At 36.6% G+C, this 26,906-nt stretch overlaps 2 protein-coding genes across 3 annotated transcripts in view; one reads left to right on the forward strand and one right to left on the reverse strand.

The window, feature by feature from the left end:
* Window positions 1–1,340: 1,340 nt before the first annotated feature.
* Window positions 1,341–5,817, forward strand: LOC142976591 (uncharacterized). The gene is made up of 6 exons (XM_076120025.1): window positions 1,341–1,476; window positions 1,731–2,549; window positions 2,927–3,127; window positions 3,604–3,744; window positions 4,325–4,423; window positions 5,514–5,817. Exons 1-6 carry the CDS (start codon window positions 1,417–1,419, stop codon window positions 5,709–5,711), a joined length of 1,518 nt encoding a protein of 505 aa, XP_075976140.1. The 5' UTR covers window positions 1,341–1,416; the 3' UTR covers window positions 5,712–5,817.
* Window positions 5,818–6,298: 481 nt separating this feature from the next.
* Window positions 6,299–26,906, reverse strand: part of Cad87A (cadherin 87A) — a 56,172-nt gene continuing 35,564 nt past the window's right edge. Inside the window, exons 9-37 of one of the 2 annotated variants that reach the window (XM_076119802.1) lie at window positions 26,552–26,664; window positions 26,099–26,296; window positions 25,457–25,609; window positions 24,643–24,830; window positions 23,619–23,781; window positions 23,011–23,160; window positions 22,412–22,579; window positions 21,932–22,055; window positions 21,084–21,275; window positions 20,309–20,541; window positions 19,650–19,803; window positions 19,034–19,231; window positions 18,339–18,578; window positions 17,069–17,256; window positions 16,453–16,636; window positions 15,703–15,920; window positions 15,005–15,202; window positions 14,370–14,529; window positions 13,829–13,964; window positions 13,122–13,312; window positions 12,490–12,666; window positions 11,891–12,003; window positions 11,012–11,175; window positions 10,446–10,603; window positions 9,854–9,959; window positions 9,243–9,429; window positions 8,716–8,829; window positions 8,493–8,569; window positions 6,299–8,171 (exon numbers count right to left, since the gene is read on the reverse strand). In XM_076119802.1, the coding sequence (XP_075975917.1) occupies window positions 8,495–8,569; window positions 8,716–8,829; window positions 9,243–9,429; window positions 9,854–9,959; window positions 10,446–10,603; window positions 11,012–11,175; window positions 11,891–12,003; window positions 12,490–12,666; window positions 13,122–13,312; window positions 13,829–13,964; window positions 14,370–14,529; window positions 15,005–15,202; window positions 15,703–15,920; window positions 16,453–16,636; window positions 17,069–17,256; window positions 18,339–18,578; window positions 19,034–19,231; window positions 19,650–19,803; window positions 20,309–20,541; window positions 21,084–21,275; window positions 21,932–22,055; window positions 22,412–22,579; window positions 23,011–23,160; window positions 23,619–23,781; window positions 24,643–24,830; window positions 25,457–25,609; window positions 26,099–26,296; window positions 26,552–26,664 (4,643 nt within the window). In that variant the 3' untranslated portion in view covers window positions 6,299–8,171; window positions 8,493–8,494. Of the gene's footprint in view, window positions 8,172–8,492; window positions 8,570–8,715; window positions 8,830–9,242; window positions 9,430–9,853; window positions 9,960–10,445; window positions 10,604–11,011; window positions 11,176–11,890; window positions 12,004–12,489; window positions 12,667–13,121; window positions 13,313–13,828; window positions 13,965–14,369; window positions 14,530–15,004; window positions 15,203–15,702; window positions 15,936–16,452; window positions 16,637–17,068; window positions 17,257–18,338; window positions 18,579–19,033; window positions 19,232–19,649; window positions 19,804–20,308; window positions 20,542–21,083; window positions 21,276–21,931; window positions 22,056–22,411; window positions 22,580–23,010; window positions 23,161–23,618; window positions 23,782–24,642; window positions 24,831–25,456; window positions 25,610–26,098; window positions 26,297–26,551; window positions 26,665–26,906 lie in introns of both variants that reach the window. The other variant, XM_076119801.1, reaches the window with a different exon arrangement.

Here is a 26,906-nt window from a genome sequence, read left to right on the forward strand (position 1 = left end):
CCTAATAGTTTAAAATATAATAAAGAACAGAATATAAGAATCAACAGTGGGGACCCATTCCTTTTCGACTAATAAATTGAAATACAATTTTTATAATACTATTTTATTTCTGCGGCCAAACTTATTTACTTCTCTCTCTCTTCTCTCTTTTAAAAGCTACGTTCGTGCCAAGTTTAGTGAATCCTTTTTTGATAAAAATAAAATAACTTTTTTGTGATTCTCCTACTAATACCTATTGACTTTCTACAACTAGCTAACTATCAATAAACTTGTATGATAACTTGGTCAGAGTCTCTAGCAGGCACCGAAGGAACTATTTTTGCATTGCATTTTAACTGTCAGACTCTGTGTACTTGATGGTTTCGATTGTGGAGAAACTTGGTAAGTAAAATATGATCATCCATCCACTGACCAATCTCGGCAAGCGTAGCTTAACCTAAGACTTCAATCTGCTCTGCTGTTATTACTTAGTCACATCACATCAGTTATTTTCCCAATTAATACATAGAATAAATAATTTATTACTTCACATTCCTAGACCGGAATGCGTTTTATTATGATATACATTATAACGAAACATAAACATGGTTCAATAAGGAAGAAATGCAAGCAATGTACACAACACATAACTTGTAAACGACCTTGTGGTGTTTGTTTGATGTTCATTAAATCAGACGATAGCCTGTGGGTTATCTTGTACCGTTCACACAACTATTACGACAAATGCAGTACATTGTACTAATTAATACTTATTGAAGGAGTAAAAACTATAGGGTGCATTCCTAACTTATGACTTTTTGAAGTTATGTGTGTACTAGAGGCCGCCCGCGACTTCATCCGCGTGAAAACCCTTACCGTGTAAATCGCAATCCCTAGGGAACTCCAGGATAAAAAGCTAAATTAAAAAAAATACTAAATTTAATCGTAATAGGTTTAGTAGTATTTGCGTGAAAAAGTAACAAACATCACACACATCATACACACATTCTCACAACACTGGCATTTATAATATTAGTAGGATTAGAACGCCAAAATTTTCTTGACGGCATGCAACGACCCCAAACCGCACTAAGCTAGCATGGAAGTTTTGAAGGCCTAATCCCTCCCCCGTTCGGGACGAGACTCTTGCCCAGCAGTGGGATAGTTATGGGCTAAAATAAATTAAATATTTAAATGAAATAATTTATGTACTTTGAATTATTTGATGACAATGGGCGACTACGTCGATAGCACTGAGCCAGCATTCGTGTATTCTATTCCTGTACGATATCAATTAATATAATCTATTCCTTATTAAAATAGATGCAATGTTTCTGCAGTTGTTACTTCAAAGTGTCGTAGTTTAGAGCAGTGCAGTGATAAGAGCGCGTGTATCTCAGCTGCATCGAAGTGATAAATAAATAATGATTAAACAATATGTTTCTCACAATATCTCGTGTTGTGTTCCTTTTATTGTGCCTCGGAAACGCTTCTAAGGTAAGAAGAAATGTGTAACTAAGACTATGAACTATGTAAAAAGATGATATCCGTAAACGGTTGTAAAAATCTCGCAACTTGAACACATAATGAGTCTGAAACGCGATTGAAAATTAAAGGTTAGGATAATTTATTTGTTTACCAAACATTTCGATCCAATTGCATCGACCGTGGTCGCGGGCTGACTGATGTGGCTGCCAAGTCGTCGGATAAACAAATATGGTATCCTATCATGTTTTTATATTTTTTTACAGGGATGTCAAGTTCGCCAACCCACTCCTGAAGAGTGTGAAGGAATAAGGTTAGAGAAAAGGCCTGTAGTTTCTTCTACTGTATACACTCCAGTACTCTCTCATGCTGATCGAAGACCATCGCCAGTTCTTACTGAAAGTAGACCAACCTTAGGCTATACTGAGAGGAGACCATCAACCGTTCTTATCGACAGTAGACCGGTATATTCACAAACTGAGAGAAGACCATCAATTTATCTCACCGATAGTAGACCGACAACCACTTATAGTGAGAACAGACCGACATCTTTTGACAAGTACAGTAGACCGGTTTATTCCGAAGCTGACCGAAGACCATCACCTGTTTGGACTGAGAGTAGACCAACCTCCATTTATAGTGAGAGAAGACCGATAAATTTCTACACAGACATTAGACCAGTATATTCCGAAGATGAAAGTGACAGTGATGAAACTGTTCTTACCGATAGTAGACCGGTATATTCACAAACTGCAAGAAGACCTGTCACAGAGAGTAGACCGTCATTCACTCATAGTGAAAGCAGACCTACACCGTTTATGACCCATAGTAGACCGGTCTATTCTGAAGCTGAAAGAAGACCAACACCGGTTCTTACCGAGAGTAGACCGGTATATTCTCCAACTAGCAAAAGACCAACACCTTCTATTACTGAATTGAGACAAATGCTCCATAATGAAAAAAGACCCACGTCGTCTTATTTCGGGAAGAGACCAGGAGGCTCTGGAAGACCAGTGCCCCCTCATTCTGGGAAAAGACCCATACCATTTCACAGAGAAAGAAAACCCCAGATAAGCATCGAAGCGGTTAGTTCTCGCGATTCCTTGAATAGGTAGCTTACTAAGCATTAGGATTTTATAGTATACGTGCTCCGATTGTTTCGATTCCCAAGTGGGACAAAATGCTCTTCGTCTTTTTTTAATTATATTACCTACATTATTCTCCATAGTAGTCCGGAGTTGAGCCACGTGCCTAGTTTATGGACATAGGCTCGCCGCCTATTAACGTTTTTATTTTATTTTTCAACACCTCTGCCTGCAACTTCAAGTATAACTGGATATATTGTATGTATAAAATAAACAGTAACACTTTTCCCCGACCCGAATGTCGAATATGAGACTTCATTACAGCATTCTCCCTTAAAATATATATTAACACGCTCTTAAACCCTTTAATCTTTCAGCACAGAGAAACAATAAACAGCCTCATCCAGAAGTACGAAACAAACGCTAACATCTCGAAGGTGATTCAGAAAGAGCACAAACTAATGATGATGAACTGGAATGATGAGTACCAGGTCAGGAGGCTGGACGTCTCCGTCAGGTCCCGCCTGGAGATGGAGAAACATGAGGAGCATAACTTTAGGGGGACTGGAAATAAGAAAGTGAGTAAAATATATATTTTGGTGTTAGCTGTGAAGAGCTAGCTCGACACCTACCTAACTCGTGATTTTGTTTAGTTATCGCGTCTTTAAAATGAGAAAAATATGAAAGAAGTACACATTTACATAAGTCGCATAATTACAATAGGTCGAAACTTTTAATACATAAATTACTAGTGGTATCTTTTCCTGATTAACATAGGCTACATAAAAAGAGCAAGCCGTGAGTTTCTTGCAATTTCATCTTACGAGTAATCAGCTTTCCCGAACCGGAAAATAAATATAATTACCATTTCAAATACAATGTACGAAGTTTAGGAAATAAAGAAAATTACAATTTTGAATTTGAATTGAATTTGACTCTTATGCTTAGGAATTATTTGGTAGATCAAAACAATAATTCTGCGCTGACCGTCATTAGCATCAAAGTTAAAAGTAACTTGTAAATGGTATTTTAACATTGTGTTGTTACTTTTCAGTGGGCAGAGTGTGTATTCGCTCACAGGAAAGACATCAGACGATCAAATCAGTTGTACCGTGATGATGAGATGCAGTGTCTGAGAGCTAGCTCGTCTAAGGACAATGAGGAGAAAGACAATGTTGAACAGTTGGATAAAGAGGTATGTGTTAACTAACCATCAGTCTAAAAATAAATATCATTGGACAACTCACATACGGTTATTTGATTTCAAACTATGCAGAGCTTGTACTATGGTAACCAAATAACTGATAATCTTACTTATATACTCCTAAGTACATACTTATATAGATAAATTGACAACCAGGCTCAGAACAAATACTCGTGCTCATCACACAAAGATTTGTCTCGGGTGGGATTCGAACCGGCTGCGGCTATTGCGGCGAGGTGACCACATAACATCAAAATAAATGTCGACACTCATGGTAACTAAAGATGTGCTGTTCTAGTGAAAAGGCTACCAACAAACTCACAAACACTTTCAAAATATTATGTCCTAATTCAATAACGCTTATAATAAGAATGATGCCTGTTTGAGAATTGGATTACCACACGAAAGTAAACATTTGTGACCGACAATTTATTTGTGAATGTTTGTGAAAATCATCAAAATGTATTCTTCGAGTTGTTTACCAAAAACACAAAGCTAATTTAATATTGACGTGCCCGTCTAAAACAGTGTTGATATTGAATTATTGAACAGGATAAAATTCATGTTTCAGATCTCACAATGGCGTAAAGGCTACAGATACCTAGTGAATTTATGTGAAGTAGAGAACCCGATGAACGAAACGAATGCGAGAGAATGTTTAGTTCAATATGTAAGTATTATTTGTTAATACTTAATTTAATCTTTGTGGGAAATACATGGGTCAAACTCGTGCGTAAATATGACCTCTACTGACGTAAACTGAAACTGTACACAAACTGTGTAGTACATGATCACTACATAGTATAAAACAAAGTCGATTCCTGCTGTCGGTTCCTATGTATGCTTATAACTTTAAAACTCGGATCGGTTTGTGCTGCGGTTTTTTTTAATAGATAGAGTAATTCAAAGGAATGTTTACGTGAGAAATAATTGTTTGAACCAGGTAAAGGCTGGCTACTGGTAAAAGATAAACTATTGAATATTCGATTGGTAGGTAACATAAACATTTCTGACTTATATGAGATACTAGCTGACCCGCGCAACTTCGCTTGCGTCACGTAAGAGAGAATGGGTCATAATTTTCCCCGTTTTTGTAACATTTTTCGTTACTACTCCGCTCCTAATGGTTGTAGCGTGATGATATATAGCCTATAGCCTTCCTCGATAAATGGGCTATATAACAGTGAAATATTTTTTCAAATCAGATCAGTAGTTCCTGAGATTAGCGCGTTCATATAAACAAACAATCAAACAAAAAAAACTCTTCAGCTTTATAATATTAGTATAGATTTATTTCAGTTCGCGTCTTGAACACATGGTACTAAATTACTTAACGGTTTTAAACATAATGAGAATTTCAAAGGTTACGGTACCTTATTTGTCCAGTTACACCGATCGTGGTTACGGGTTGACAGATGTAGCTGCTCCTTGTGGCTCGAGTTTTTGAACCTATTCTCACTTATTATTCACTATTTTGAAATATATCGAAATTGTCGCACACACAACACTAACGACGTCTACACACTTACGCGTTACGTCATGCCAATGTCATGCTTAAAAACAATTTGAAAATAATGAATACTAAATGAGGGTAGGCGTAGAAACTTGACACTACAAACCGAACTTCAAAAAAGAAAAACGTTCTTAATTTGTCTTTATTTTTTTTCTATTGCAGTTTTCAAAATTACTAAATTTCTTAACCGACTTCAAAAAAGAGTATATTCTATGCCCAACTATATATTTTTGACTTTATTTCACAGATGCAAAGCGACAGTTACGACGAAGTAATAGATAGACTGTTGCGTCTCAAGAACTCTGCTATGATCGTTCTTCTCTCACACTACGACTCTTCTATATTCCTGCTAGAAGAATGCCTGAAGACACAGCTGTCGAAGTTTCTGGAACGAGTCAGGGCGCTCATGGAAATGCTAACACGATGTTATAATGTTACAAGCTGAATATGTGTTTTATTTAAAACTGACCCTAGAAACCCTTTTTTGAAAGACCACCCCTTCAATAAGAGTGCTCTTGTGTCACGGGAACTGTTAGAAACGTAGAAATAACGGTCACAAAGTTCAACCAGACCTGAACATTTCGCATCTTTACAAGAACAACGTGACATTTATTAAACAACAACTTTACAAGAGAGCAATTTTGAATATTTAAGCGTTGATCAATACAAAAATATTGACAATTTAATTTTACTGTAATTAATGTGCTTTCTGAAAATAAGCAAAAAAAATACACCTTAATTCAACTTATTAGTGATGGATATCGAATAATAAAAATAACGTTTTTGAGATGTCACGTTGTTCTTGTAAAGAGGCGATTTGTAGATTGCACAAATATTTGTTCCGTGTGGGAATCGAACTCACGACCTGCTGACGCACTGGTACCACTGGACACTGCGTCCGCAGGTTTTGAAATGTAGGGTTTCTCATTACAAGAGGAGACCCTTGCCCAGAAGTGGGAAATTAATGGGTTACATTTATTTATCTTTATTAATTAGAAATCTGTAAAAGAAAAAAATAAGTAAAACAGGCTGTTTCATAGACAATCTCTTTATTTTTCGTTGTTAAATAATACTTGAAGGTATAAAAATATATATTTACAACTCTTTACTTAACTTATGACTATTTTTGTTTGTTTGTAACTGAGTTTTATAGGGACGCTAAGAAAACATGAAAAAAACATTTGAAATTTTGAAAAGAAGCCTTTGGGTGGCTTGTATTGTTACTTATAAATATATATTATAGTTAAATATATACATCATTTTGCGTGACTTTAACAAATATTTACGTTTTAGGTCACAAAAGTGAAGGAATATTTATTTAGTCTCACAGTATTAAGGCACTTTTTTTTAAATACAATTTTTCAATCTTGTACGTAATTTTTTGTACAATAATATGTATTAAAAGTCTGATTAACTAGGCACAGATTATACCTATATCAGTCTACATAAAAATATCTTTCTGTATGTATGTACATAAAAAATAAAAAATACACATTAAGATTTGACAATAATTTGCATGACGCGAACTTTCAGTAGTAAAAATATTTTATTTTCAGGAATATTTAGCGCCAGCGCTCATTTTCAAAATTGTTTGTCACATATAACAATATTTTGTATAGATTGGTCCCATAACACACTTAAGAAACCCGACAGTGGACACAATATCATCGGTACAGCAAAACATATTTAAAAAAAACACTCTTTATTCATAATGAAGTACTAAGTAAATACCAAAATGTATAAAAAATGTGTACTCGAGGTTCAAACCCGAGACATTACATTCAGAGGATCAATTTTTTTTTAAATCTAATCACCACTCAAGAATTTATATAAATAACAAATCATCAGCGCCCCTAGCGTATTACGAAACAACTATATTAACAAGTCATTTTATATGTCAAATACTTGACACGAAAGCATATCATAACTTTTAAACTCTCGCGTTGCATGTTTAATGTATAATAGAATACGAGCCTCAGTCAGCCTGCGACCACGGCGAGTGCAACCTGCGCCGAAACGTTAGGCATTATAAGGTAAAATGCGTGTCCGCGTTAATTCCCGTATTTTATTGTACGAAAGCATATGTATCCGCTGTCGAGTTATAATTCAAAACACAGCTTATTTATTAACATATAATATATAATAATCTACTCAATAGTATTTGTACAATACATGTAATTTACAATATATTTATATGGCAGTAGTTATTCGAGAAGAATGGGAAATAATTTAGATTTATCTATACATCTAGCTAGGCTAAAGATTGGCTAAGATTACAATGAGATTCGAGATAATAGGATAATTACATAAAATTTATATAATAAAGAAACAAAAGAATATTCTTTTTTCAATAAAAGAAACTGAAATATAAATTCACAAGCTAAACTTATTAATTCGGCCAAATGATGGATAGTTTGTACAATTTGTAAAGTAGACAATGTGATGGTCGATTTCAATGAAATAGTTATTAATATGAAGTACTTAGTAGATTAAATAATTTGCCCATATATTTTTTGCGTCAATCAATGTTTCTTCAAATTAGATTTTGACCATTTAAAACGGCCGTTTTTATAGTATTCGAGGCAATTTAGTAATATCTGTAAAATATAAAATATCAGAATATCTATGAATGGCCGAAAAGAACTAATAATAAGTTTAGCTTGGACTTCATCAATTTAAAAACAAATAAAAATGCTTAAAGATTTTTATACTAAAGTCTACTATAATGGACGTTGTCAATGTATCACAAAATGTTAATAAAATGGTAACAAAATATAATAATGTAGTCGAGACAGTCTTACTTTTATTTATTATAATACATTGTCAACATGCAATTACTAATCTAATTATATTTATTTATTTACACTTAGTTTTATATTTATAGTTCTTCAATATTCTGGGCTATCTGTAGAAAGAAAAAAGTCGTATAAAGCTTTGCATCATTGAACGCGATATTTAAAACCTAGGAATAAAAATTAAAATGTGCACAGAAAATATTGTTATAGGTAAAATTATGGGATTTACCGCACCAAAATATTATTGTTTTTGAGATTTCTGAAAAAGTATACCTATATGATTTGTGATTTTAAGATTAGGTATATTAAAAAAAACTGGTCAGCGCTCTCAGCTTGTTACAAATACATTTTTTTTCTGATTACTTAAGTTGTAATTGCAAATTGGCGATACGATAGTATGAAATGTAGTAAATGGGACTTAGTATACTTACAATCAGAGTGCTCCCAGCCCTGAGGGTCGAGGTGGTGGCTCTGGGGTATCAGGCGAAGGTGGTTTGAACGTACTTCCCTGGAAATAAAACAATTAAATTACGAAACTTATAAAATACCACCTCTAATGCTTTTTTCATCACAAACTTTAGATTCTTAATCTGTTGTGTTAATCTATGATCTTTTGCTACAAAAATAGGGTTTTTAATTGTATCGTAATGTTACCTGGAAGCCGAGCGCGGCCTCAGCGGGCGTGGGCGAGTCCCCGGCGAGCGTGGCGTAGTCGCCGAACCGCTCCGTCGTGCGACTGCCCTGGATCGTCGCGTATGTGTTGTCCGTCTGGAATGCACAAAGGAAAATATGTTACTGTACTGTAAATAATCTAGTAGACTAGAGAAATAAACTAGAATCCGAAAATAATATAACCGTGAAAAAGCTTTGTAATAACATAACAACAGTCTTTGCTGTAAGCTGATGTTTGGGTCAACATTTTAAAACGAATTCCATTTGTGGACATAATATTATAATAAGGTATTCTAACCCTAAATTTTCAATCGTGTTTAAGACCCATTGTATCATAATGTTATGAGTAATAGTCGCGAGAGTTTAAATGCGTCCAATTTTCGAGTTCCTAAACAAAACAACAACTTTGTATAAAAGTAACTTTTACATGGTCACGTGGAGATTTCATTTATGTATAAACAGTACAACTACAATAGACTAGAAGTTATTAATTGTTTCAATACACTTACGGGAGCGGGCTCCACAATCTGTTGCTCCTGGTCTCCGAACACGTTCATGGTCAGCTCCTGCTCCTCATAAGGTCTTAGTTTGGTCTCCAGCCACAGCGGGTTCTCCGTAGTGGATAGTTCTTCGAGGATACGACGCCGAGCGAGACTGTCGCCTTTACTGGATTGCATCGATGGTGGGGGAATTACCCTGGAAAATTAAATGATGATTTATTTTAACGCGTGGTATTTTGAAGGTTATAAGGCTATGAAGTATTATTGTTTTGGCCAAATAGTTGTAAGTAATGAAACATTGGAGTCTAGTACAAACTATTCTCTTCTCAGCTAAGCTCACGTATCTGAGTTGACAACTATTTTCCTTAGATTATAGTAATTAACACGTTACGTCAAAGCAGCAATGTACTGAATAGTGACCATCAATTTGACGTACTTACACTATCTGTCAACTGAGATACGTGATATGCCCACTGTAATTATCTTATATCGGTTCGGCTCCTTTACGCTATCTTAATTTATTATATTATTAGGCCAATTATATTACAATAAAAGTGCAATAAAATATCGAGAACAATATTAACATCTCATCATACTATTATAATGGGTAATGAACTCACCAATGTTTAAGGCATGCGCACACGACTATGAACGTGACGATGCCAGTGAATAGTACTATGAGAAGAGCTATTAATGCAGCGAGGGCTGGGTCGAAACTGTCGGGAGCTGAAATACATAAAATACAAATAAATAAGATAGAAGAATATTAAGATTTCCATTAACAAGAATATTGATATATTTTTTTATTTATACTACGATATGAAACGTTTTAAAAAGAGATTCTTTACAAATGTTACCAGATAGCCTGTATCGGAGCTAGACTACATTCTATCTATCGTAGGGTTAGTGGTCAATCTAGTGTTAAAGTTGTTTAAGCCGTCCAAAAGGCCTTAACATGGCTGAACGACTGTTATCTTAATTGACAACAATCGGGACCGACTTTTTACGAGCCCTCCGAAGCACGGAGACGCTTAGTTCAAATACCACTATGCGGTCGCCCATCTAAAGAATGACCGCGCCAACGGTTGATTAACGCACAGATCGTTTACCGACCGGTGAGCACAACTGGCTATGAGCGCCCCTAAACTGCATTAACATCAAATAACCAGTTAGATTCCTTTTAAGAAGTAAATAAATGTTAAATCAATAAACCTTTAGAAGTAGCGCTGGCTGCGATGAGTGTCTCCACGCCGTACTCCTGATAGATGTCCTTGAGCTCGTCGTATTTAGAGTCGATGGTCTCTAGAACCTTCTCCACTGGTAGCACTTGATATGTGGCCGGGTCTACTGCGTGGAGGTGGATTTCACACCTTGAAAAAAACAAATAGTAGATTATATGTTATTAGATTCGAAACAACTGTTGTGGACTACACAGATATTGTACTAAGTAGTTAAAGAACTGGCAACCCTTTTATGCCATATGTGGTCATTCTTTTAACTTTTCTAATAAAAAACCTTTCAGGTGTGTTTAAACAGACTTTCAAACATCTTTACTTTTGATGTAGGAGTTCGTGAATGAAAATGCTTTTAACCTCTGATCACACTAGACTATGTCGTCTAAACGACAGTAGGGTTTCAAGCAATATAAGAAATTTGTCATAGTCTATATTGAATGTGCACGCTGCTAGTGTTACAGCGACACACTGAGTTGTTTATTTTGCCAGCTTCTCAATGAGATAAGCTACATGTTATGTTACAAGTACGTTATTAGTACTCACCAGTCGTCATACCGCCTGTCAGCATGCACGAGCGGCACCCTGGTCCCGGGCACCAGCAGAGCATGTGCCGTAGTACCGAGGCGCGCCTGCACGCCCGCCACGGCCGTGCTGCAGCTGCGGGACACCACCATGCGGATCAGCGCTGAGCGGTCGATGATCCACACCTGGGAAAAAGAATAAATATAATACCGTCGCCGTCGGTTTCTTTTTTTAAACGAAAGACTAATATAATAATGCAATGAAAGTAATAATAAATGCGTTAGAATAAACTAAAAGCATAATAGGGGTCTTATTTTTACACTAACTGACCCGCGCAACTTCGCTTGCGTCACATAAGAGAATCATAATTTTCCCCGTTTTTGTAACATTTTTCACTGGTACTCTGCTCCTATTGGTCGTAGCGTGATAATATATAGCCTATAGCCTTCCTCGATAAATGGGCTATCTAACACTGAAATAATTTTTCAAATCGGACCAGTAGTTCCCGAGATTAGCGCATTCAAACAAACAAACTCTTCAGCTTTATAATATTAGTATAGATTAGTATAGATGTTATAAGTAAAGTACTCATATTAGGTGGGGAAAAAGTCTTATCGCATTATAGTATGTATGAACCTAATAAAATCTCTTTGGCTTCAAGAATCACAAATGAGTACACAGTTAATTAGGTTTCTTTCAGTGAGCTCGTGAGGTACTCAATATCGAGCTTTTTTGTGTAGAGAAAAGATTTTATTACAAGTTCATACATACTATAATGCGAAAAGACTTTTTCCCCGACTAACAAAATATACTTGCTTCATGTTTTTGAAAAAAAATACATACTGTCCAATCCAGCCCCACTTAACATGGGATAGGAGTGAGAAAAAGAAGAAGACTTACATAAACTTGTGCTTTAGCTTGCCTGTGTGGTGGCGCTACTTCTTGCGCTATGATGTCCAGCACGAACCGGTCCTGGTTGTACTCCGACATGTAGTGCGCTGTCATTAACACTCCTGGGAAACGACATTGAGGAGTATTAATATACAGACTGGAAAAAAGTATAGATCATTTAGGGAAACTACTTTTAATATTAAAAATAATTATGTTCTACTTTTATTGTTGAAGATACATTATACGATACGAAATATTCATTTATTTTTTAAAATATCAAAAGATTATATAAAAGAGGGTTCGAATTAATTTAAAAATAACAATTATAGTTAGTTGTCTGGGTTAACGAAAAATTATTAAACTTGTACTCGTAAAAGGTTCATTAAATATGCTCAGGCTCATTTACACTCATTCGATACCAACGAAAATAAGAAACTGTGACGTCACGACATCGTATTTCATACGAAAAGTGTGTTTTTGACATGTCATAAAGAGTAGTTTATTTGACTGGTAGTCAACTACCCTATAATTTTATAATATACGAGTATAGCCTTGTTGGGCTAATCATAAAATTGGAGTTACACAAAGGTTACAATGACTATGCTCACCATCTTGACTAATATTGAATGGTGAAGGTACAACACTCCCGCTTGACACTTCAGCCCCAAACTTGTATAGATTAGAAGCAGCCACCATGTAGATCAAGGTGCCGTTCTCGTCTAAATCAGGGTCTTCAGCTACCACGGACAGTACTGGCTCGTTGATACGGGCTGTGTGTTTGATACCTGAAAATATTAATAGTTTAGGGAAAGTTCTTTGCTAAAAGGCTTAATATAACATGAATTCTAAATTGCCGATAAACAAAATGAATTTTAGTAAAAGCAGTAGTTGTAACTAAACGAATGTCGTCGTGTTCTGTACTGCACTGTTTTCTGATAAATTAAAGCAATAATCGTTTAACTGCCAGAAAGAAACAACTGTACGAACTCTATAGAAATATCCCTTTCTTGCGGTCAAATCTTTGTTTTGACCTGACCCTAACCCTATCTTTGATTTCTAGACTTTTGTGGATCGCACAAATAATTATGCCGTGTGGGAATCGAACCTGCGATCCACCGACGTTATGATAATGGCGTGACGATCAACATAACCACTGTACCACGACGGCCGTCAATCAGTATACTTGAATGTTATAACCGTTCAGACTGTTTGAATCTTCTCATATCTCTTCCCATCTTACCTGCATAATACACAGTGTGGTGGAATCTCGGCTCATTGTCGTTCTCGTCGAGCACTCGCACGGTGACCACGGTAACACTCGGCTCCTGGCCTTCGGTGCTGTTGTCCACTGAGTTCAGGATAGCAGCGCCATGTTCCAGTATAGGATTGTTGCTTGCGTATACTGTGAATGTGTATTCTGATTGCTTTTCCCTGGAACAAAAATGACTGTGTCAAAAAAGCAGCAGTGACGATTTAATGGTTATGCGCATGTTAGACTTATTAGCATGTAAAATGGAGGTAAGCCTCCATTTGAACTTAATACCACGTCGTATATGGTCAGTGAAGAAACTGTATATACAGATTTGTTAAATATTTTATAAATAGTGGACATTTATATCGCGAGCTTCAGGCCAGAAGGGCGTATGCGCAAAAAATAGTATTTTTTATAACGTCTATATCGTCTTCTCTAATTTATAACGTTATAAAGTTTTTTGTCTCCTGAAAAGTAGGGGTATTGTTTATACGCCCCTATGGCTTGAAGCCCACGATATGCATTTGTCTATGGGTCGACTATGTAAGAGGAATGTCGATCTCGTCAAAGGAGTATAATAATGTATTAGAGATCGTGGTAAGTGTATTTCATAATTCTGCAGAACAGTAAAAAGGTGAGATATAATGTATGTTTCTTCTTCGGGTTGTTAGATAAAACGATTATAAAAGTCTTACCTATCAAAACTAATGTTAGCTCTGATGATCCCTTGCGTCCTGTCAACAATAAAAGCTCCTTCTTGGTTGCCTTCAAGTACGTGGTAGTACACTTTGCCGTTGTCTCCAGAATCCTTGTCAATGGCTTTTACTGTACCTGTAAAACACATTTAAAAATAAAAATTGCCATATAGTAAAAAAATACAATTTTAATAACAGACCACTACTCCTGAGATCTTTATTACCATGCTTATAATGTGTTAATGGCACGGCAATTATGCTGGTATCGCTACAACATTGTATACCTACTTGAATTTCGGAAACACGGTCATCGAATAAAAATATAAAAACAGATCCTTTTGGAACAAGGCATCATTTTATGAAATAGACAAGAGTTAAGCTGTTTCCACAATGGCCTCAATTTAATACCAGATTCGCATACGCAGCAGTGAATCTGCAACGCATTCAACACTTAAACACTATTTAATCCTTTTTCTAGATACGAGTAGTCCTAATAGCAATTCAATGCGTTTATATAAAACGTTAGTATTTGTTTCCTTACCAATAATAATGCCAGGCTGTAAGTTCTCCCGCACACTGAACATGTGTTTGGGTGCGGAGAAGCGCGGCGCGTTGTCATCGTCATCAGCTAGGGCTACCGTCAGCAGTCGGAGAGTCTCGAACTGAGCCGGAGTTCCGTTGTCTACTGCTACTATTACTAGCTGTGAGAAACAAATATTACTTTAACGACGAGTCCTGGATAGAAAGCTTTATATAGGGTAGTGGGTTAATGTATTTATGTCTCCACAACAGTGGTACAATTTCTATTACTATAACTAAAAGAAACTTTGAAAGACTTCGAACCTGTGCTATTATTGTAGCCCTGTGTTACGAATGTATATATATTTTTTTATTAATGAAAGGTAATATTGTCTACCAGTATTGAGGGGCTACCGAGTTGCTATCAAAAAAAAGGATTAGCTTATTTATAAAGATCATTTTTGTCTTAGAAAGGATTGTTTAAAACTCATTGTATTACCCGACTGCGCGACACAAAGAAGAGTCACGTGTTTTGATCGATAACGTCCGCCAGAGTATTCAATTATAAACAATTAAACAATTTAACATTGTTCAGCTGAAAAATATAACAATTTGGCATACATAACAATAAATAAAAATAATCTAGCTTCAACATACCTGATACTCAGACTTATGCTCCCTATCCAGGAAAGTCTTAGTCCTCAGTTCGCCGGTGTCCTTGTCGAGGCTGAACTCGGCAGTCTCACCCACGTTCTGGTTGTCCACCTTGAGGTAGTAGGACACGCGGCCGTTCTCGCCCGAGTCCTCGTCTGTCGCCTTGATCGTTGTTATTAGGTAGTCCGCTTGAGCTGCGTTCTGGGGAATATAAGGTATTAATATACAAAGGTAATTTTAAGAATTAATTATTTTGCCAAAATTATAGGTAAATGTGAATAATTTAAGGTATAGAATTGATTATTTATTGTAATGAGAAATATCTTTCATCACCCGATCTATTTCTTATGCTAATTTTTATATACTTTTTTGAATGAAAATGTTACCTGATAAAGTGTGGGATTTTTTAGAGCTTTATAAAATCTTAATCTTTGTCATATTATTATCTTTTTTATTCAAGTGCCCAAACCCATTTTGATATTTTAAACGATAGCAGTAAACTGTTTAATCACAACTATCGCATTTAAGAACTACTTTCAGCTATAACTTCATTGCAACGGCATAAACAAGCTTTATTATTTCTCGATGAGCATATTGCAATTTTTTTCTTTAGCTGAAAAATATACATAGTTTCCCAAACAGTTTCTTAGTATTATAAACAAAACTAATCTCTAACACAAACAAATAAAATTCAAAATTACCTCAGGTATCTCCAACTGTCGTTCCTCCGGACTTGGATGCACAAACACAGGACTGTGCCTATTAACACTCAGCACCGTGATATCCACTCTCGCCATCTCGGAGTCTGTTCCAGCGCCATCCTCGTCCGTGGCTATCACTGTGAGGTGGTACGTGGTGTTGCCGAGCACCGGCTTGGATGGGTAGATGATGCCAGTGGACGGGTCCACGGAGAACACGCCTGGGAATAATATGTCTGGGGGTTGGTTAGATTGCTGAATTTTGAAGCTGAATAGGAGCTATTGTGGTGTTTTTATCAAATTTGGTATGAAGTTAGGAATTTGTTGTGAGGTGTGCTAGTGTATTTGTGATGTAATTATGTAGTTTTAAAGTAGATTTATAGATATTTATTTGAATGTGACGAAAATTTTGAGATATCTTTTGTAGGATATATTAATGTAAGTTTACTTACTTTCATTTTTATATCAGACAATGTTTTGAAATCTAAAACGACCGTCATTGTGGAATAATAAAATATGTTTGCGAACACAATTTAGTTTTCCTCAATCATTTGAGAAATTATTTATTGTATCACACGAATAGAGTTATACATAAATTTTAAGGGGTAAACACCCTTGAAATTTAGATTTCAAAAACCCTGGATCAAATCGAAAATAGAATATAATATAATGTGATATGTAGTGTAGTGTAATGTAATAGTGAATAATTGTTTAATATAGCATTTATAATTTATAAAAGTTTTGTATATTTACCCAGTTTACTCTCAACGATCCGATAGCGCACTTTGCCATTGATCCCCTCATCTTTATCTTCAGCTAAGACCTGCAGTATCGCAGCTGGAGGGTTCAGCTGCAAGTTCTCTGCGATCGTAGCCTTGTATACCTTCTGCGTAAACACTGGCGCGTGGTCGTTTATGTCTAAGATTTTTATATGCACCTGTAAGTAAAAAGATAGAGATATTATTATTGAAGTTGTGTTAGTGAACGTCAAAACTATAACTATTTTGGTGTTCAACATTATAAGAAAAGCGCTTTTAGTATATCTTCCTGCAAAATCACGTTTATGTCTGCTGTCTGTTTTTTATGCATCCATGAAATTGATTCGGTTTTGTTTAATATCATTTTTGGAATTCTACATCGCTTCTTGGCTACTAAATGATGGCAAAAATAGGGATGTTGTATACTTATTTTTTTCTTTTGTAAGAATTTTGATCAGGTGCTTCTTTGTTTTAAAAGATAATTCGACAAAAAATATTTTCGTATTGGGAATCAATCACATTTGCACGCATAGATGATCACTGATTAACACCTACCTTCAATAAACAATATTATATTCCGACTCTCATAATAAGTAAAGTCTCTAACTTACGGGCACACTAGTAGTCCTCCTAATCCTAGCCGGAGCATTATCAGTAGCCACAGCTCTCATGTACACATCACTGATGACCTCGCGGTCCACGTCGGCGCCGGGCGCCACGCTGATCACGCCGGACACCGGGTCGATCGTGAACAGAGACGCGTCGCCCGATAGACTGTAGCGGACTTCGCCGTATTCACCTGTGAAATTAAATTTATATTGGGTAACAAAAATAATACAGACTAATTGAAAGCCTTCCCTATTTTTGAAGTCGGATAAATGGTTAATTTAATCTATTATATTATGGTCACTGGGGCAAGATTTCCTTACGTAATTAATGAATCCATCCCACGTCCTCTCGTCACATTGGTAGCGGCGTGGTGACCACCTTAACCAGGGCGCTACGGAGGCCGTTAAAACGAGCCTCCTCCATTTTTTCGAGCCGGTTACTCAGTTATTTTAATCCCTAATATTATTCACTAGCTGACCCGCGCAACTTCGCTTGCGTCACATAAGAGAGAATGGGTCAAAATTTTCTCTGTTTTTGTAACATTTTTCACTGGTACTCTGTTCCTATTGGTAGTAGCGTGATGATATATAGCCTATAACCTTCCTCGATAAATGGACTATCTAACACTAAAAGAATTTTTCAAATCGGACCAGTAGTTCCTGAGATTAGCGCGTTCAAACAAACAAACAAACTCTTCAGCTTTATAATATTAGTATAGATTAGTATAGATTATTACTGTCCCAGTGCTGGGCCAAGATTTCCTCCCGCGATTAGTGAAGCTTAGTGTCCATTTAGATAGCCAAGTCAGGTACCTCGATTCTCTACCACTATCGACTAACGACAACCGGCTAGCTATCGAATTTTGACATTTAGAATGTACTGCCAAAATGTTTCCTACGACACCCGTCAGAGGCGCTGATCAGATTTTCATACAAAATTTCTCGATGACAGTTCGGTTGTCGGTAGTCGATAGTAGAAGAGAATCGAGGCAGGACTATGCATACATTATAGAACTTTTATGGTTGCAAAGTTTCTTCATGTTTCTTTATCGCTCAAACGCGTAACCGTCGTTTTTGATAGAAAGACCCATAAAAATAATTAGGTATTAAGGTCTATTGACAAATTTTGTAGGTCGAGAAAGCTGATATCATTCAGCTCATTTCTGGATTAATCCTATCTATGAAAATGGTAGAGGAGTATTAACCCCAAAATAATACCAAAATAACACTTGCAAAAATAATGTCAGTAATTTAAACTCTTCTTCAAACGTACCTTCATCTAAATCAACAGCGGTCACAGTAAGCACCTCAGTCCCGGGCGTCGTATGCTCCACCACAGTGGCATTGTACCCCGACGCCGTGAACCTCGGCTCCTCATCGTTGGCGTTGATGACGGTGACGGTGACCCCGGCGGTCGTGCTCAGCTGAGGCACGCCGGAGTCATATGCCACGAGCGTGAAGTTGATGCTGTGGAGCTTCTCGTAGTCTATGCGTTGTGCTGTTTTTACTACACCTGTGGATTAAATAGATATGTTATCGAAAGGTTACATGGACGTTAAGAAGTTCGTAGTTAAATTAAAGACTCCAATAGCGGACTTAAAACAACGTTATTATGTAATCCGATATCCATACTGAGCACGTGACATTAACATAGTTCTTTGCCTATGCCAATTACGGCAGGTTGCTTGTATTGACATAAAACTTAAGTTATAATAGAAGAATAAATTATAATTATTACAAACTAGCAAATTAAATTAGAATGAACAGAAAATAAAGAATGCAGATCAAGAAAAAAAAGGTACGCACCCTGCCTTTTTTTTCTTGATCTAAATTCTTTGTATTTAGGTTTTGTCTGTTGGAGGCATCTTGACATTTATATAATTTGTCATACCGAAGTTATGCCAACATGTATATTCCTGCTACAGTTCTGATTTTTTAAATGTTAAAAGCTTTCTATAGTAAACTTACCAGTAACATTATCAATAGTAAAGTACGGGTTAGGCGGTTGTATCACGATGCTGGCGATGGGCGTCTCCTTATCAGTAGCAGTGTAGGTCCCGAGGGTGGTGCCTACTGGCTGTTCCTCCATGATGCTCTCCAAGTACGAGGGCTGGGAGAACACTGGTGCGTGACGGTTCACGTCCACTATTGTGATTATTAGCTCCCCTAAAATAAAAAAAATGATTTAGTTCTAAAGTAAAGATGAAAGGGAGTTAAATACTACGAATAAATTGAGGTTACATTATTATCAAAACAATGTTCAAAATGCGGTTGTATCGTTAAGGATCATGACAATAAAGACAATATTTTTGAATGTAGCTTCAAGCAAGTACTACAGTTAGGACAAAGTACAAAAAGATTTTAGTAATCAGACAAGTTATTTTTTATCGTAGATTCGCCCGTCAAGACCCAAACTTTTCACTCATCACAAATCTTTAAAAATTAAAAAAATTAAATCATTTTCAAATTTAAATAGGTCCTTTTATTCACAGTTTATTTCAGTCCCTCAAAAGCGGTAGACGAAATTTTCTCTTGAAAGCATTTTTTTAGTTTTCTAATTTCGGGTTTTTATTTGTGAACTTACCTTCAGCCTGCTGCAGCACAGGTGCTTCAACATCAGTGACCCTGACCGGGAGTGTGATGACGGCGGCTCGGCTGCGGTCCAGCTGCTGGGACACTACCACCTTGCCGTCTGGCTGCACCGTGAACCAGGAGTTGAAGATACCTTCGTCTGTTACCTGAGGATAGTAAGGTAGTTCTAAAAATAGTTCTTGTAAGATATTAGTAAAGTACCTACTCAACCACCATACTCAACTAGTTCAATAAGGTATGTGACTGAGGAATCAAATGTATTTTACGTTCATAATGCCAAATTTAAAATTATCCACATAATAATTACAAGTAAATATAGAACTTGCCACGTCAAAATGCTGTATTTTTAAACTAAAAACCGTTTAGGATATTTCATAAGGAATGTTTGTGATTTGATCGGTAGTCAAGGAGTATATTGAGAAATCATTTAAATCCTCAAGATATCGTTAGTAACAGTTAAATTATACTTTTTATGTCGTCACTTTCATATCCTGGTAGATGGTGTTGCGTTCTCATTCATGTGGTATTGTATGTTATTAACAAGGTTTAAATAATTTTAGATTTCAAAGAATCGCTTAGCCAAATTACAGTGGATTCGATTAAGTTCGATATAGATGTTAAAGTGAATTGAATATAAGACTTCGTACGTACCTCTTTCCCATTAATATCAACAGCTTTAACCACCCTCGGCGCCATATCATACCGCAGCGAGTCTGCCGCGGTCACATCGGGGTCGGTGGCGAGGAGCTGCGCGAGCGCGGTGCCCACGGCCGCGTCGGCGGACACGTCGGCGCGCTGCGTGCTGGGGGTGAAGGAGGGGGGCTTGTCATTCACGTTGATTACGTGCACTGTTAGTTCTGTTGTGCCTGTGAGGCTGGGGATACCTGTGGAACAAAATATTATGTTTAAGAAATAGAAAAACCAGTTACGCTAAGGTATTGTCACAGTCAATATCAATAATGTCCTCCCTGCCGGAATCCGACTACGGTAGTCAGTTTGATTTAAAACTGGCCAACATACAGGATTTCGTCTGTAAAGTCCAATATAACAAATATATTACAGGTACACTCTCTATTCCTTCACTCAGTTCGCGTTCAAGCGCAAGATCGACGGCCTTACGTGCTCTCAGACACTCAATAATGATTATTTGTTAAATAAGCATTCAGATTTCCTAACTATTTTTTATTCTGAAGCAATAGTTTTGTGCACGCAATTTAATCCTACTACAACAGTTGTGATTGGTAAATTTGAGTAATAATGTAGATGAAGCGTTTTAAATGAACGATTAAAGTGAGGCAACACTAATTTTGAATGTCAAACTTTCGATACTCGATGGTTCAAATTGTAGAGAATCTTGCTATTGTCATCTACCAGTAGGTTGCAATTTTCGTTATCATATTTGAATAAAAAATAAAGTATAACTCACCCGCGTCAGTAGCAACGATCTGTATCCGATACGTGTTGCGCTTGTCGTAATCCAGCTTGGAGCGCACGGCGAGCACGCCCGTGTCGCGGTCCACGCTGAACGCGTCCAGCGCCCCCTTCTGAATGGAGTACTTTATCTCAGAGTTCACCCCGCTGTCCAGGTCTGTGGCGCGGACTGCTGCGACTTCAGTACCTGGGAGATTTATTATTAAATTAGTTTTTTTACTGTCATATTTATAAAAGGTATGTCTACTTAAGATAAACACTTATCAGTTATTACTCTGCTCCTATTTGTCGTAGCGTGATGATATAATAACCTATAGCCTTCCTCGATAAATGCACTATATAACACTGAAAGAATTTTTCAAATCGGACCAGTAGTTCCTGAGATTAGCGCGTTCAAACAAACAAACAAACTCTTCAGCTTTATTATATTAGTATAGATAGTACAGTAGCACAAATAGTATTTTGCAGTATAGCAAAAGACTTAAACACTGTATATGGTATTGTACGTACGGTTTTGGTCGAGAATAGGCCATTAAATACTTAATACTTGTATAGACGAAGATATAGAGCGATGACGGCGAAACTCATGCACAGTCAAGTGACAGTACTTTAAGTACAGCGTTTAGTTGTGAGCTAGCCTAGCTTTGTGATGTAATACGTTCAAAATTAGAGATATCGAACTCAACAGTTTTTTTTGACGGGCAGAATTAACATTTAGCTTGGAGCTGAAGCTCGAGCAATGTGAGTCCACTAAAACACCATAATAGCGGACCATTTGGTGCATAGATGGAAAGGGTCCTGGGCCCTAGGACCTAATCCTGAATGCAAACAATTGTTACTTACCAATAGGTGCATCTTCAGATATATCAGCGTCGTACTTGTCGGTGTCGAACACGGGCGCGTGGTTGTTCACGTCACGCACTGCGATCTCCACGTGACAGGTTGCATTGTGAACACCGTCGGTCGCCTGCAAATCGCATTTTACTTTAAAAATAATATTATCTGTAACTACTGTACATTACGAGTATATAATGTAGTTACAAATATTGTTATTTCTGGAGTCGGCGTCATGGATTATGTCAAATTAGGTCTTGAATCCGCTTTGCGGATGGGTTAGTGTTTCAAGTTTTGAACACCTTCAAGAATTGTGTAAATAATATTCATGGATGAAGCTTTACTTCACCGTTGAACCAAGTATCAAATTATTTTTAATACAGAGGTAATTTGATAAGAGTAATTTGTGTCTGTTGTCTAGTATTGACTAGCAGTCTATTCAGTTAGCTGTCACTGTTTAATTATATCAGAAATAAAATATGTACTTACAAGAACAGTAAGAATAATCTTGTTAGAATCCTTGGGAGGGGTGACTCCACCGGTGTCAGGGCGCACGGAGATCTTGCCGTTGCTCGGGTCGATCCAGAACGGGTGGGTCGCGGGTTCGATGATCGAGTAGCGGATGTCTGATGATGCGTCTATGTCGCGGGCTTGCACCTTAGAAAAAGAGTAAAATTTGTTAGCAAAGGACCAATTAACAGTTATCGTTACGTTTTGGTTTTGAACATTTTTTTCATCATATTTAACTTTTGAATAGATTTACATTAATAAATACAATTGCACCAAATTATAAGTGTCATAATTGAATTTGGTTCTGGAGTCATAAAAAATAATAGATTGGGTTGACCCAAAAGTTAAGCATCTTAATGCTTAGCTTAATCCTACTTCCGTAATGTTCATTTAAGGAAAAAACTAGCTCGTGACATCGTATTACAAATGTTTTTAGAAAAGAAAACATTTTTACATTCCATAACAATCAGTACATTCTAATATCCAATTCTCGATTGTAGAAGACATTCCTTAATATTTTATATTCTTTCTTAACAATGAAAATCTTTTGTTTTGTTTATTTTCTCTTAACAAGTTACCTGTAACTCCGGCTCGAACTTCACAGCATCTTCATCAATGGAAGCCTTGTATACGGAGGTGACGAACACGGGCGGGTTATCATTGGAGTCTGTGAGTGATATCTGGAGAGATACCACCGTCATCTGACCCTGGCCGTCGTCGTCTGTCGCCTGAGAACAAATAAATAAGTGATTCTATGTTTTACCTCTGTCGGCAATTGTCGGCAAATTTCATGATGGTATGTCTGCACATCATCATGAAATTTGCCGACAAGCTTTTGGTAATTAAAAGTATATCATATTATGTACAATGCTGGAAAAGTAGCAAATATATTTTTATATTAACTTTTTATGTTTTGACGTGATCTTACTCAAGTTTTATGAAGAAGAGAGACTCAGGTTATTTATCAGTCCAAACTATATTTCTATAAAGTTTGGTAATAACTCGTTAAATTAGTTTTTGCGTAAAAATGTTAAAATTGTGTGTATCCCTTTTAAATAAAAGATTTGATTGCAAAAATAATCTTATGATATCAACAGCTTAAAACTACTTGTCAAGAGTATGCAAGAAAAATTACTACTATGCATGCATATACTAAAAGATTAGTGCTTTGTTATTGAAAAGGTACCTTATACTGCAAGAAGTAGTCCTTCCTCGTCTCATAATCGAGGCAGGGCGGTTGTCCCGGGGTCTCACAGGGCGCCACAGTGATGACGCCGGAGCGGTTGTCCACACGGAATAGTTCCGCGCCGTTACCTGACAACTCGTATACTATGCCTTCTGTGCCGAATCTGAAAGATTTTGATAGTAAGGACTTTCTTATAATTTTTGAGTTTTTTTATTGTCATAAAGATCAGTTTGAATTATGAAATACAGAATTTAAACTAGGTCTCTAAGAGCTTTGTTTCGGTCTATCATGCATTGTCATAAAGATCAGTTTGAATTATGAAATACAGAATTTAAACTAGGTCTCTAAGAGCTTTGTTTCGGTCTATCATGCATTGTCATAAAGATCAGTTTGAATTATGAAATACAGAATTTAAACTAGGTCTCTAAGAGCTTTGTTTCGGTCTATCATGCATTGTCATAAAGATCAGTTTGAATTATGAAATACAGAATTTAAACTAGGTCTCTAAGAGCTTTGTTTCGGTCTATCATGCATTGTCATAAAGATCAGTTTGAATTATGAAATACAGAATTTAAACTAGGTCTCTAAGAGCTTTGTTTCGGTCTATCATGCATTGTCATAAAGATCAGTTTGAATTATGAAATACAGAATTTAAACTAGGTCTCTAAGAGCTTTGTTTCGGTCTATCATGCATTGTCATAAAGATCAGTTTGAATTATGAAATACAGAATTTAAACTAGGTCTCTAAGAGCTTTGTTTCGGTCTATCATGCAATTCAAAGGTTTTTTTGTTGAAAATACAACTTCAATGAAGATTGTAACAATAGCGTACACATGTATCAACTAAAATAAGTCAAAGGATTTTACTTCAATTTATTTTTTACAGTCCAAGGCCGGTATGACAGGCCGAAACGTCGAGAAAATCGGATATAGGTAGTAACAAATTGTTAATTGACGTATAGCTCGTGTTATACGAATAAATTCCAATGATAAGCTGCTGATATTAATTTTTATGACATAGGTACCTGTTAGTATCTCTATCAGTAGCTCTGACAGTAGTGACGCGGGTCCCGGCGGGCGCGGCTTCAGCCACTCGCGCCGAGTACGGCTCATCACTGAACTGCGGCGCATTGTCGTTCACGTCCAGTAGAGAGATCAACACGCTGGCCTTGGAAGATAGGCGGGGAGATGTGTGGAGTTCTTCTGCTATCACCTAGAAGAATATATTATATGTACTCTATATATTAAGTTATGGTATTATGGTATGGTATATATGTATATATTAAGTTATGTTTTTTTTTATTTAGCTTCGTTGATTCTGGCTTTAAGCCTAATTCCGCCAATAACACAGTATTAAATAAAATATATAAAAACATATTATACAGTCGTATTTTTTCGGCTGGTAAACATATCTTCTATCCTGTTCCGAGTTATGTTTTTTTAACAACAAAAATTGTCGTCAGGCATACGACAACGGTACATTCATGCGGGCAGCCCGAACGAAACATTGTGAGGATTTAGAATAGACGACATCCATAAAGAGAAATGGGAACCCGTCCACACTTCAGAATTCAGAATCGCACTGAAGCGGCATTCGTAACGATTATATGCTGCTAATGCTTTCAATAAGCACGCTCGTGTGACGAGCTCGAAGCTCGAAAACGATATAATTATGTACGAAGCAATATCAACTCATAATTTAGACAAAAATTTGACAAAAACAAATGTTACTGTGTAGGTTTAAAGTATATATAGGTATTGAAAACATGTAGTAAAAATACTTATACATCGTGTCACTTAAAATGACGAATAAGTTAAGCAAATGTTATTAAAACATACCTCTAAGATAAACTTCCTCTGGTTAGGATCTTCATAGTCTAGACTGGAGTTAAGTCTTAACGTCACAGATGCGCTGCCGGTAGCTGTTGACGGCTCCACGATAAATGCTCCGAGCTCGTCTGATAGGCGTAGAGTGAATACTGAGTTTAGACCCTGAAATAAAGAAGGATTTTAATAAATCAGGGCATTAAATTTAGGTACCTTTATAAGCAACGCTTGAGATGGTATGTCACTAAGGTTAAGGTCACGTTAGTAGGGTCAAGTAAATTTCGAAAATATTAAGGTCCTAGTGTTTGTGACCAAAAAGTCTTGGATTTGCAAATACTGTTGTGTGACCATTCAAGGTCAAGGAAGGTCTCCAAAGTCAGGCTTAGGCCGCACATGTGAAGTAGATTTAGATGACTTACCACATTAGACCGCATCGACAAGGTCATTTTGGGTTTAAGGTCAAGTCCATTGAATTTACATAGGCCTTCAATTGTATAATTTGTTATAGAAAATAGTGGTAGATTTTTGCTTAGTATTATATTAATGTACCTACTTAAATAGTTAGTGATTATGATATATCTGCACTTATATATTGGGGTAAACCTGAAACAACAGTTGTAAGGAAGAATAAATAAATAAAATAGAGTTACTTACCACATCAGTATCAGTGACCACCATATCCAAGTTAGGCAGTGGGGTTCCTATGGGCAGACTCTCAGGGATGTCCACGCTGTACTCCCGGCGGTTGAACCTCGGTGGTTCATCGTTCACGTCTTTGATGGTGATGGTCACTGTTGCTACGGTTGAGGTTAAGTCTGATATGAGGGGAGAGCCGTTTACTACTTCTGTTGCCTGGAAAATGAAGAAATAAGTTGGAATTAGTACGAAATCCGTTTAAAAAAAAATAAGTTGATTTAGAAATTTAAAGAAACCATTGCTGTTGTTTCACAGCGCCGAAGAACGAAAAGCATGTAAGCTTTTTTACCTTAAAAGGCGATTCATCTGACGGCCAAAATAACGTGTGTTCTTACGGCCACAGTCAACTTTTTGATTATAAAACATGATTTAGTAGAATAAAGAAAAAACTGGTGGTTATCGTGTACTTACTCTAACAGTAAGATTAAGTGGTGATGATGGATCAGCTAAAGCCTCTCTATCTAACGGTTTAGCAGTTCTTAGTTCACCAGTCTTGCTATCTAGCAGGAAGAAGTCCAAAGGATCTGTAAATAAAATTATGAGATTATTCCTTAGTCTTTGATTTCAATGCTTTAGGACAAACAAATCCCTTAAGATGAAAAAAAAATAGTGACTGCATAAAAACTGATCTTGATAATCAGTGAGCATGTGGTTGCCTTCTTAAAGGCTACGCAAGTCTTTGATACACAACTAGCCGTACACGAGTCGCCGACATTCGTCTCGCGAATGGATTCGTACGGGGCTAGTCTTTGAGTCACTAAATCGT

Source organism: Anticarsia gemmatalis, chromosome 11 (assembly GCF_050436995.1).
Source record: "Anticarsia gemmatalis isolate Benzon Research Colony breed Stoneville strain chromosome 11, ilAntGemm2 primary, whole genome shotgun sequence".
NCBI classification, from domain to species: Eukaryota; Metazoa; Arthropoda; class Insecta; order Lepidoptera; family Erebidae; genus Anticarsia; species Anticarsia gemmatalis.